Below are 13,241 nucleotides of genomic sequence, written 5' to 3'. Positions count from 1 at the left end.
AACCTCATGACCCTGTCCATTACATCTGAAGCTATAACTATGGTTCCCAGGATATGACAGAAGCTAAAATTTGGAACTGTTTTCCATTTCTGGCTTTAACATTGCGGTCTTCCTCCTCTGCTGCAGTTTAGTCCCTATTATTAAAGACTGTTTCTAACAGCTGAGTCAGAGAAGTTTGAGCGCCCAAAAGCTGGCTTTTGCAGTTTTCTCCATATATCTGGGGCAGAATGTTTAATATTAACATCTTCTCAGGAAAAAAACAAATTGGAGGGCAATGATCTTAGACCCCTCAATATATTTAGTGGAGTCCTCAGAGTAAGGGCCAAGTTTTTCATTAATCTAGGAAAAGTATGACATTGAAAAGGGCACCTGTACCCCGAGTGTCCCTCCCAAGAGTCTGCTGCTTGTCTCAGAGGGCAGAAGTTAGAAGAGGTGGCTGAATCAGGATCTTGAGGAGGAGAAAAAGGGATTCCACTTCTTGGAACACTTTGATGAGGGATTAAGGAGTGGGGGGAGGGAAGACTCAGAATCTGGTTCAGGAAGTGAGGGGGACAGAGTTAAGAAATATTATTGGATATAAGGTCCTGTCTTTGATAAGGAGATGGTTCTGAAAGGGATTCACAGGCCTCCTGACAGGACTGCATGGGGGTGCAGAGGAGGGATCCTGTGTTTCTAAAGGAGTGGAAAGGAGGTTATTTAAAAAGTTTAGTATCTAACTTTGATTCCCCTCCAGTAAATTTTAGCAGCATCCTGCAGTGCTGTTTTAATTTAGGATCTTGAGACAAGGCCATGAAGGCTTGGACATGGAGAACTTCAGTCCACTTGCCTTGCCTTTGGCAAAATAAATCAAGCTACTGGATAGTGCTATAGTTAATTAAGCCATTAGTGAGCCATTTTTTTCTGTTCCCCAAAATATATTGAGGCCAAGAAGCATTGCAAAAATAAATGAGTTTTTTTGTTTTGAGATCTTTCAGACCAAATTTGTCTTTTTTTTAAAGAGACAATCTAAGGGAGAATCCTTGGGGATAGAGACAGAGGTGGATTGTCCAATTTTTTGCCACAAGTCTTAGATTTTCAGGATTCTATAGCATCCTGAGCTCACAGGCATACCTAGAGAGGGATACAAGTGATAGAAGTCCTCTGGTTAAGGGTACTTCTGCTAAAAGACGCAGGAATTCTGAATCTAGGCAGCCCTAGTCAAGGAAGTCTGCTGAGAGTAGAGCTCCCGACAGCTCCAAACCTTCCCAAGTGTTTGAGTTGTCCCATTCTATTCTATAGAATAGATAATAGAGGCAAGAGGAAGCTTACTTCAGCCAGGAGAATGTAAAATTTCATGGATCCTCATAGCAGGCCACCAAATGTTGAGGGGTAAGAGACAACCTAACAGTCATGAGAGTCTCCAGGCCAGTATTGCAGGTTTTTAACGAAAGAATTCACAGTCCCAATCTCCGAGTGAGGTTTTTTTGGCAAAAAATGGGTTTACTTTCACTGAGAAACTATTTCCCGTAGTGGGCTGTTTCCTGATTAGGAAGATAGCAAAGGTTTGGGTATAGAATATTGTTTTTTATTAGCCTTCTATGATTGGGGTTAGGGAGAGATTAGGGGCTAATTTCCAAATCAATAAAGGCTGGTGGTTGTTTCTCAGACCAAAGTGATTCCCAGATCAATTGGGAAGTGGGAGATAACTGTGGGAACCAGGTAGCTTTCTCAGAGCTGGGACATTCAGGTGGGTGGAGATCAATTTTATGAATTTCCCTCACCTTCCACAAAGATCAGGGAGACATAGTGTCCTACTACATCAGTATGAAGAAGGCTTTGGGAATTTCATGTTTTGCCTATTCTTTGGGAAGTTGGGTATACCTTTCTGAATCTTTTTGCTAAAGCTTATCTAGTTTTAGGAATGTGTTCAGGGAATTTGCTGGTGGATTTTCCTGTATACCTTGTTGCTACACATTTACTGAGCAAAAAAAAAAAAGATTGATTGGACTATTATTAGTAAATACTCAACATTTGTATTAGATTTGATTGAATTGAAATAGTGAAAATTGATTTACATAGCATTTCTATGAGAGCATATCTAAAATGTTATTCTCTGTGGCAGACTCTTGTCCTTCATAACAAGGGTAGCAGAAATATTTATTTTGTTTCACAAGCCAAGCTCAGTTTTCTTTTGAATTTTGCTGTCAGTATTAATGTTAGCTCCTGATGACTTAGGTTTCTACAGCGGGGCAACCAAGGAAGAAGCCATCCACCCTCCTTTCATGCAACCGAAAACTTGGCAATCTTCCTACTCAGATATCTGCCATTCATATTGAATTTACAGAGTATTACTTTCCAGATAATCAGGAACTCCCAGGTAAGCAGTTCAACCTGAAGATGAAGGGTTATTTTGCAAAAGTAGATTTGGTCCCTTTCTCCTTTTATTTATTTATTTTTTTGTGTGTTGTCTCCCCTATCCCTACCATTGTCTTATGTTTTGTCTTTTTATATCTGTTAGAGATATATTCACTGAACACATTGTTTTATGGCTGAAAATAGTTGCTTGAGTTGATTTCTGTATCTTGGACTCCAAATTTGATAATCTTAATCTAGGCAGTCTCTCTTTTCCTAATTTCAAATTGGATATTATCTTTAATAAACAACATCTTACCACATTTGTATTGCTGAAACTTGTTTCTTTCTTATTTTCCAGTTCCCTGTCCCAATCTCTATGTGCAGCTGAATGGCCTAACCTTCACCCTAGATCCCATCAGTTTGCTTTGGGGAAACCTCTTCTTATTGGATTTATACCGCAGCCTGGAACAGTTCAAGGCCATCTACAAACTTGAGGATTCAAACCAACAGGATGAGCATGTGGATGTCCTGATGGACACCTTCCAGTTGAAGGTAGAAATAAAAGTAAAATTTTAGTCCTTCATTCTCAACTATTGCTCTCAATTAACCATAGATCCTGGGTTCATTCTGGCCTGCTCTTATAGTGAAAGCAGTATAACATTGGAGAACAGCACTAGATTTGGAATCAGGACCTGAATTCAAATCTTAAGTTCTGCTATTTATTACTTATATGATCTTGGGCAAAATGGATCCTAATGGGCCTGAGTTTCTTCATTTGTCAAGTGAGTGTAGGGTGCATTAAATAATATTTAAGGTCTTTTTAAATTTTAATAGTACATTGTCTATTTATGATCCTGGGACACAGGTGAATAAGCATAGCTTACTGACAGTATGGATGGCTTCTTTATATTTTAGTCTTGCTTGGAGCTAAGGTGACTAGATGGCCATTGTGAAATATATCTCACTCTCTTTCTACAGTTGAACTTCCCTTTGGAGAAAAAAGAGTTGGCTTCCTTGCATCGACCCCAGGCCCTTGTTATCTCCACTTCTGCCATGACTGCCACTAATACACGCCACGCTCTGCATTGTAGTTGTACAGACCTCCAGAATATCTTTCGTAGCTTTGCTGCTACTGAGTTCTTTCATTCCAACTATTCTCATTTTCCCAAAGTCCCAGGTGGATTCAGCCTCCTCCACATGCTTTTCCTACATCATGCCTTCCAAATGGACTCTCCTGCCCCTCAGCTCAGTACTCTTCTTCCTCAGAGGGATCTGGCCTCCCAAGACCTCTGGTCAATCTACTTCACCCAAATATCTCTGGACTTTGAAGGCATAGAGAACTTCAAAGGACATGCATTGAACTTTGTAGCTCCTTTCCCCTTATCCATATGGATTTGTCTGCCTATCTGCTGGCAGCAAGCCCAGGCACGGAAACTGCTGTTGGTCAGGGAGGGTAAGATGAAACCATCAGCCAGTTTTGGCAATACTGTCCAGCCCATGTTTCTTGCCCCAGAGTCTGGATCTCATCAGAGGTCTAAGACAGAATGTGATCTGAAGAGTCTTTCTGGACTTCCTGAAGTCATTAATGTTCTGAGAGAAGGTAATCGAGGTGCGGACAGCAAAGGACCCACAATGGAAATGGAGGCTACAGCAGATGTCCATATGTTAATACACTCTTCTTCCCATGTTCGAGTGAGGTTGAATCACTACCAATACTTGGCTCTGCTCCGACTGCAGGAGGCACTTCAAAGTCTTCAGGAGCAGTTGGCTCAGGACACTCAAGCAATGACTGGATCTCCTTTGCCACACCAGACAGTTTGCATTGGGATCCTGTTCCCTAGCACTGAGATAGCCTTACTCATGCCTCCAACTACTCCCACTGCAGAGGCTGGCTCTGCAGGCTCAGAGACCACTAGTCTCATAGATTCAGAGATCTCTCCTTCAGAGGATAGGGAGCTGAAGTCTGATGCTTCCTCAGAGAGGGGTCCATTAAGCCCAACAAAGGTCCTAGAAGACAGTGGCATTGAAAACCTGTGTACTTTACAGGATAGAGCAGATCCCTCCCATAGTAATGGAATACTGCAGGACCAGGACAACTCTTCACAGCTGGGAGACAAAGCCCATGAGGAGGAGATCCATAAATCCATGGAATCTTCACAGATTAAAAGACTGAGGAAAACCCAGGTTTCTAATCCATCTGACATACTGCAACAGGTGGTGAGTAGAGACACATTTCTGAGTGATCAGGGTGAGGCGAATCCTGTAAAGAACATTGAGGAAGAGGTGGCCAGTGCTATACATTTGACCAAGGATGCAACCAAGGAAGCCCTTCACGCCACTATGGATCTTACCAAGGAAGCCGTGTCATTGACCAAAGATGCCTTTAACCTAGGCAAAGATCGGATGGCCTCCACAGTACACAAAATGTTATTTCTTCCTCCAGTCAAGTGAGTATCATTGTCTCCTTCCTTTAGGAGTCCTCATATCCCTTCCCTTTCTTCTAAACCTTTGGCTCCAGAATTGTCCTTATGTGACCTTAAAATAGGAAACAACAGATCTGTTATGCAGAAAGTTGTATAACAATACAAGGTAAGCTACTCATGTTGCTAACGATAGTAATGGCAATATACAAAAAGTATATGCCAGTTGGAGAGCTTATCATTAGTGCCACATTCATTTCTACGAAGCAGAGGGAGCATATGTATTTTCTGCATACAAAGTACTAAAATGGTCACTTGGGCTTTATGTTATTTCATAGATAAGAAGAATTAAATTTTTTTATTATAATGAACTGAACAAACACCAATAATCAAGCTTTTTCTTATGCAAAGAAGAATAGAAAAGAATTATACATGAAACAATGACTCTCCATCATGTTCATCAGTTCTGTTCAGATTTTTAAGGTTTAATGTTTAGCATGTTAGTCCCAAAGCTGTCATGGTGTCTGTGCTTTCCTCTGAATCTTCTTTTCCAATTCTTGGTATATCTTAATCTGGCATCATTCTAGTATCTTATATGTATTTAACATTTTGAAGTATTCAGAGTAAATACTTTTATGTATATGATCTTGTACCAGATCTCTGGTCTTGTCTGACCAAAATGTCACATTGAGAGACGAGTCCTGGACTCTTGATCCAACTATGCCACCAAATGTCCAAATAAACTTGGATGAGTAACTTACCATCCCTGGAGAGATTCTTCATTGATCAAATAAGAGAGAGTAAATAATCTCAGAAGATGATTCCAGAGCTCTAAAGAAAATGATTCATCTTTCCAATCTCTTCTATTCTTCTATATCTATCATGCATGTGTTATTCATCAGTTTTAAATTGAGCTCTTTGCTTTTCTGCCTTCTTCTCTTTGTACAAGGCATTTCTCCTTCTTAGAACATTGATTTCTTTTCAACTTCACTTTGTTTAGAATAGAAGTGATTTCTTTCCTTCTGTAAAACTTCATAGTACTTTTTCATAGTACTTTGAACCTACACATTATCTTTATTTCATCTGTAATTATTTGTTGAATTGAACATTCTAAACTTGTTGGGAGATTATAAATTTCATTCAAAAAATATTTATTAAATGATTGTTGCTTTTGGTGCTCTTCACTGGTGCAAGAATAGATTGCCAATTTTTTCCATAAATACTGTCACTTTATAGTTTACTTCTATAAATCTTTCAGATTGTTTAGGAGTACCTATACCTAAAAAGCTATAAAACTGTGTATACCTTTTGATCCACTACTAGATCTGTATCTCAAAGAAATCATTAAAAATAGAAAAGAACCAACTTATACAAAAATGTTTCCCCTATTTTGTGACTTTTATGATTAAGCTCTGTCCGTGGGATTGCAGGGGTAACAATTCCAACTACTTGTGCAGCTCTGAGCCTTGGCTTTGAGCACAGACTCCCTTATGTTGAAGTCTTGCTCACAAGGGATAATCCTCCCTGCTCTCTCTAGGCAACAGCCAGGTTTTCCAAGATGCCAATTTGCCTTCTGCATTGAGATTAGAGCCTGCCCCCGTGGTCTGCCATACTACTGAGTCAGGACAGAGGGTCTCAGTTTCTGATCTCTCATTGGCTTTTCTGCACATTGTCTGAGCTAGGTTAAACAACCCTTTCATTCCAATGAGACTGACCTTTCTTAAAGTCCTTCTAATCTGTCTGGAGTTGGGGAGTGATTTCATTCCATCAGATTCTGTTCAGAGACTTGGTTTCATGATTTTAAGGAAACATTTTTCCAGAAACATCTGGAAAAGATGGAGCAGCTTCCTGGCTTCACTCAACCATTTTGGCTCCTCCCCCAGAATTCTCTTATACAAAAATATTTATAGCAGCTCTTTTTTGTGGTGGCAAAGAATTGGTTCCTCATCAATTGGAAAAAGGATGCACAAATTATAGTATATGAATGTAATTGAATATTATTATACTATAAGAAATGATGAGCAGGTAGATTTTAGAAAAAACCTAGGAAGATTTACTTAAACTGATGCTGAGTAAAGTAAGCAAAACTAACAGCAATATTGTGTGATGATTGACTTTGCTAGACTTAGCTCTTATCAGCAATGCAGTGATTTAAGACAATTCCAAAAGATTCATGATAGAAAATGCTGATCACATCCAGAGAAAAAACTATGGAATCTGAATGTAGATCAAAGCATACTATTTTCACTTTTTTAGTTGTTTTTTCTTTCTAATGTTTTTTCCTATTTGTTCTGATTCTTTTTTCACAACATGACTAATGTGGAAATAAATTTAATATGATTATACATGTTTAACCTCTATCAGATCATTGACAGTCTTGGGGAGAGAGAAGAAGAAGGGAGAAAAAAATTTGGAATTCAAAATCTTACAAAAATGAATGTTGACAACTCTGAGGTACCACCTCATACCTCTCAGATTAGCTGATATGAAAGCAAAAGATAATGAGAAATATTGGAGGGGATGTGCGAAAACTGGGACACTAATGCATTGTTGGTAGAGTTGTGAACTGATCCAATTCATTTTGGATCTATATATGCATTTTGGAACTATACCTAAAGGGCTATAAAACTTTTCATACCCTTTGATCCAGCAGTGCCACCATTGGGTCTGTATCCCAAGGAAATCATAAAGGAGATAAAAAGACCTACATGTGTGCAAAAACTGTTTCTAGCAACTCTTTTTGTGGTAGCAAAGAATTGGAAAATGAGTAAATGCCCATCAATTGGAGAATGGTTGAATAAGTTGTGGTATATGGAGATAATCAAATTGGTCTATAAAAATGATGAACAAGCTGATTTTAGAAAGGCCTACAACAATTTACATGAACTGATGCTGAGTGAAACAAGCAGAATCAGGAATACTTTGTGTTTAATAATAACAGTAAGAATGTTGATGATCAACTATGAGAGACTTCTTCTCAGTGATTCAGTGATCCAAGACAATCCCAATAAATTTTGGATAGAAAACACAATCTGCATACAGAAAAAGAACTATGAAGACTGAATATAAATCAACATATACTATTTTCACTTCTTTTTTCTGTTTTTCTGTCTCCTGTGGTTTTTCCCCTTTTGTTCTGCTATTTCTCTAAACATGATTTGTAAATAAATTTTTATTAAAAATTAATATGTATATATAATCAGAAAAAATTTTAAATGAATGTTGAAAACTATTTTTACATATAATTGTAAAAAACAAAATACTGTTAAGTAAGGAAACATTTTTTTAAGGAGTACAGTCTCAAAAATGAGGGTTAAAAAAAGTTTATTGATATAGTTCTTTTAATTTCCCAATTACATTATTTTATGTTTTTGTTGTCTCCTCCTCTCCCATGCCTGCATTACAGAAGACCAACATTTGAGATATACATATGTGTGTGTGTGTGTGTGTGTATATATATATATATATATATATATGTATGTATTTATATGTAGAACCATACTTCTATATATCAGTTCTTTCTTTGGAGGTAGATAGCATTTTCCTTCATAAGTCTTTCATGGTTAATTTCAACAATTATATTACTCAGAATAGCTTAGTTATTCAGTTACTCTTCGAACAATATCGCTGTTACTGTATATAAGGTTCTCATGGTTCTGCTCTCTTCATTCAGCATTATTTCATGCAAATCTTTCTGTTTTTCTAAAAACAACCTGCTTGTAATTTCTTATGGTGCAGTAATATTCTATCACAATCATATATTACAACTTATTCAGCCATTGCTCAATTAATGAGCCCTCCTCACTTTCCAGTTCTTTGGCACCACAAAGAGAGCTTCCATAAGTATTTTAGAACATGTTAAATTCTTTGCCTTTTTCCTCTATCTCCTTGGGAAACAGACCTAATAGTGGTATTATTGGGTCAAAGGATTAACTCATTTTTTAACTCTTTGAATATAATTCCAAATTACTCTCCAAAATGGTTGGGTCAATTCACAGTTTCACCTACAGTATAATAATGTATTTCTTAAAATATCAGTCATTTACGGATATCCTTTTCCCTATGCCTAAAAGGGCTATAAAACTGTGACCTGAATTAAGTCCTTCCTTTGACTTTATTAGTAGGGATCCTTTCATTCTCTATACTTGTATCCCTTGTATCTATCACAGTAATGGGCACAAAGTAGGAGTTTAATAAATACTTGTTGGTTGATTGATTAACCTACCAACTCTCTGAGGTCAAGTGGCAATCTCTCAAACCTTGAGGCGTTTCTCTAAAACCATAAGTTGAAGGTACAAACCTGTGTTGGCAGTGAGAGCTTCCTCATTCTACATCGTCCTACTCCAGTGAAAACATGCTCCAGTACACACACACACACACATTCCCCTCTCCCTCTCTCTCTCTCTCTCTCTCTCTCTCTCTCTCTCTCTCTCTCTCTCTCTCTCTCTCTCTCTCTCTCTCTCTCTCTCTCTCTCTCTCTCTATTTTTCCCTCCTTCATCCCCTCAAATCTCCCCTCCTCATCCTATGAGTCTCTTTGTAAAAAAAGAAAAAGAGAGTTAAATAAAACCAACACAGCATAACTGACAGTCTATGAACCATTTTATATTCAAGTCCCTCACTGCTCCTCTACTGAAGAAGAGGGAGGTATATATTCTCATTAATTCTAAGTGACTGAGACCAGCCAAAATTGTAAGAGGTTTAGAGAAGATGGTTTTAGGAGTAGGAGAGGAAAAATACAAAGGTTCTGGGCTACAATAGGTGAATTCAGGTTGGCAGCTATTGAAGAAAGTCTTCTGTTTTTTTACTTAGTAGAATTTTACTTTTTCCAATTACATGTAAAGATAATTTTCAACATTCATCTTTGTAAGATTTTTAGTTCAAAATTTTTTCTCCTTCCCTCCTTTTTCTCTCCTCTCCTCAAGATAGCAATCTGATATAGGTTATACATGTATATCATTTTTAATATTTTCCATATTATTCATGTTTGAAGAGCTATTGTGTATTAGGTGATCATTCATGAAATCCACTTTGTGAGTTTATAGCTGGTTTTTGGAGGAATAAGTATATTATCTAGCCCTGTATATTATTTTATAAGCAGGGAGCCCATGGCCAAAGTAGAGGAGGGAGGAACCTCAGCAAGCGGAGGAGCTGCCAGGCTTCGTTATTTCTCAATAAAGAGGACAGTATCTCAGCAATCATTTGATGGTGTCTCACAGGATGGTGGTGGCCCTGAAGATAGGCTTTCAGTGGACAGCGATGGAAGTGATAGTTTTGTAATGCTTTTGGAATCCGGTAAGTAAAAGTAGAGTTTAGGAGAATCTTCAGAAATCTCTGTTCTTATTAATGCCTATAATATTCTCTGGCAAATTATGTGAATTCAAGATGGCAGAATTCAAGAGTTAAAATTAAAACCTCATAACACATAAATTTCTTTTAAAAAGGTAAGCTTTTTAACTTAGTGGTAGAATATAATTGAAATTACCTTAGACTTTATCTTTACAACATTATGAGTGTTACTATTTTGCTCTTTTACTAAGGAAACATCTGACACTTAGGGAGAAAGGGCGCTAGTTTCTCAGTTTTGGATTGTATCCTTTAACTTCTGGGTCCCAGACTGCTTCCCAAATATTTTTTCTTACAGATTCTGGATTGGAATTAGTACCTCCAGAACAGCTCCCATCAACATTGGATGATAGTGGTAATCAAGAGAGCCCCAGAATAAATGATGATGGCCTAATATCTCCAGAAGTGAATAGCTCAGTGTCACCTAGCAAGAGAGATCCTATTCTTCAACCGGTTAGTTCTTCATTTCTTCTTCAGGCATAGGAAATAGGCCATTTGCATTGTTTGCTGTGAGTCTCAAGTCTTAATGCCCTTTTCTTTACAGGTATCAGTTCTAGTCCTAAAGGTAAGCCAGGTAGCTCTTGGTATTGAAGCACGAGAGCAGGACTTCACTGTAACCCTACAGTCAGAGGAACTAGCCCTCCAGCAGCCAGGCATTGTGAGGCTTTGGCAGTTTCTACATGAGCAGTGCCCAGGTAAGAGTGACTCCTACTCTGAGGTTTGTCTGAGGAGGTCATTAGTGCAGTTTTCTTCTGAGATGAATTAATGCAAAGAATGTTTGAATAGGTTCTGGATATGGAGTCAGTTCAGTTCTTTGATGTTCTTAATGTCTTGTCTGAAAAAAAATGAGATAGAACCTATTCTGGCTACCTTTTAGGGTGATTATATCAAATGAACTAATGCATATGAAAGCCAAATTACTCTATCATTATATATACATATATACATATATATACATATATATATATGTGTGTGTGTGTGTATATATATATATATATATATATATATATATATATGTATATATATATATATATATATATATATATATATATATATATATGTACACAATGATTTATGGTTATCCCTGCTTATGGGACGTGTGTTCCCATGGTCTCATACTTAGTGCTGCACCTTCCTTTTCTTTATGGAAGCCTCCGGGGAGGAAGAATCTCATGGAAACCTCTTTTTATCTGGAAAATGATGGCATCTTTCTGTGGCAGAAGCAGATCTGAATTTTTAATGGGCTTCCCATTTCATTACTTACTCATGTTTTTCTTTCACCTTGAAGATTAGAGTACACACCAGGTGTAGACTTTTCTTTGGTTGCATTTCTTTTGACATCTGCAAATATACTCTCAACTTCATTAGCATCTAGGATCCATCCCTAAATATTCCTTGTCCTTTAAAAAAAAAAAAAAAAGGGAAACTTAAGTAAGTGAGAATGTTAGTTTCTCTTTGAGGTATGTTTATACTAACGCTCAAATCCTGAGAAAGGAAGAAACCTAATTGAACAGAGGGTCTTGTGTCTTAAAGATTACTCCCCTTTTGTTAATTCCTGATTGAGGATGGTTCTTAATAGGATCACAAGAGTGATTTGCCTTCTTTCTATGTTCCCTGCCAGAGTCTCCAGTTCTAAAGACTAGCCACACCAACCCAGCTGTGGGCCTCCGATTTGATGTGGGACCCTGTGCTGCTGTTCATTCTCCATTGGCTTCAAAGAGTGGTTTCCTTCACCTCTTGCTCCAAGGTGGCAGTCTGGAATTGTTGACTTCAGTGCTTACTGGCCTGGGGCCCTTCTTGGAGGATGAGGAGATTCCTGTGGTTATCCCTATGCAAATTGAACTGTTGAATATGAGCATCACCTTAAAGGTGAGGAAAAACTTTTCATTTTCCTTTGTTGATAGTGTGCCAGTACAATTCAAGCTATAGATCTTTAGCCAAACATTGTAATGATGTCTATATCCTCCCTCAGGTGTCACATAGTATTGTATTTTGTCTAGTAAGTATACTCATCATGTAATAGTATATGTTATAACTATCCCTATGACACCTTATATTTCAGCTAGACTATAAACTATGAGGTTAGGGACTGTGATTAACTTTTTATTTTCCTTAGTGATACTATGATTTGAACAGAGCAAGTGCTTCTATACATTTCTATTGAACGAATGAGAATGGTTGTGTGAGAAATTTGTTGGGCAGTGGACCACTGTATGACCTTAGTTTCTCCTGTAACATAACATACCTGCTCTTGTACATGATGGGAATGCTATGAGAAATTCAGAGATGGGAAAGTTCAAGGTTCATGGCAAGAAGATGCTTCAAAGAATCAAGGCAGTTTTGTCTAGCCTGGCTGGGGACATCAGGAGGTTGTTTCTCCTCTCCTATAGGATGATAGCCTCCCAATTTACCCCACATCTCCAGGACCTGTCCCAGTCACTCTGGCCTTGGAGCATATTGTGGTGAAGAGGGATGATGATGGTGTCTTCCAGATTGTAGGTAAGTAGATCATGATTCCTTCTTGGACATGCCTTCCCTCCTTATTTTTTGTTTTTCCTTATAAGAACTCTGGAATCCACTTACTTAGAAGCCACAGTTTGACACTGCTAATGCTTTTTTTTTTTTTTTTTACCCAGCTGCTGCCCAGGACAAGCCATCATCGGAAGGTCCTCAGCATGAGAAAAAGCAACACTCAGAAGAACAGGTGGTTGGATTACCTGCAGGAATGCTCTTTGGGCCCCAGGTAAAGACCTGGTTGATCAAGATATGCCTCCCCAAACTTACAGGTGTATGTAATTTAGGCAGTGAGACCTTCCAGCCACATATACTTTTGAGTTCCTCTTATCTGGTAGCATCCACTCTAAACAGGGCTAAGTAGCACAGTCACAATTCATTCAAATGAATGACTATTGATCACACATTCCAGTTGTCCCAAATGGGCTGATCTTTAGTCTTTGGAGGAGGTGAAGGGGATTGTAGGTCTTGTTTATATAAATCCTAATTAATTACTTCTTATCTCTCTTTTTTCTCAGTGATGCAATGTGTAATTTTGAAGAGAATCATGATAGTAGTAAAATATTCAAAAAATCATAGATTTAAAGTTGGAAAGAACCCTAATGGTCATCTAGTTCATATCCTCTTTT

General features: G+C 38.0%; 1 protein-coding gene across 3 annotated transcripts in view; it reads left to right on the top strand.

The window, feature by feature from the left end:
- The window catches only part of BLTP3A (bridge-like lipid transfer protein family member 3A), a 67,174-nt gene that overhangs the window by 49,727 nt on the left and 4,206 nt on the right, over window positions 1-13,241 (top strand). For 2 of the 3 annotated variants that reach the window (XM_074311195.1, XM_074311197.1), the window contains exons 12-20: window positions 2,215-2,356; window positions 2,693-2,886; window positions 3,313-4,781; window positions 9,851-10,047; window positions 10,397-10,551; window positions 10,643-10,793; window positions 11,720-11,967; window positions 12,489-12,597; window positions 12,735-12,841. In XM_074311195.1, the coding sequence (XP_074167296.1) occupies window positions 2,215-2,356; window positions 2,693-2,886; window positions 3,313-4,781; window positions 9,851-10,047; window positions 10,397-10,551; window positions 10,643-10,793; window positions 11,720-11,967; window positions 12,489-12,597; window positions 12,735-12,841 (2,772 nt within the window). The remainder of the gene's footprint in view (window positions 1-2,214; window positions 2,357-2,692; window positions 2,887-3,312; window positions 4,782-9,850; window positions 10,048-10,396; window positions 10,552-10,642; window positions 10,794-11,719; window positions 11,968-12,488; window positions 12,598-12,734; window positions 12,842-13,241) is intronic. The other variant, XM_074311196.1, reaches the window with a different exon arrangement.

This window comes from Sminthopsis crassicaudata, chromosome 4 (genome assembly GCF_048593235.1).
Source record: "Sminthopsis crassicaudata isolate SCR6 chromosome 4, ASM4859323v1, whole genome shotgun sequence".
In the NCBI taxonomy this organism is placed as follows: Eukaryota; Metazoa; Chordata; class Mammalia; order Dasyuromorphia; family Dasyuridae; genus Sminthopsis; species Sminthopsis crassicaudata.
Note: the sequence above shows the minus strand (reverse complement) of the source record. Positions and strands in the feature narration are given on the sequence as shown.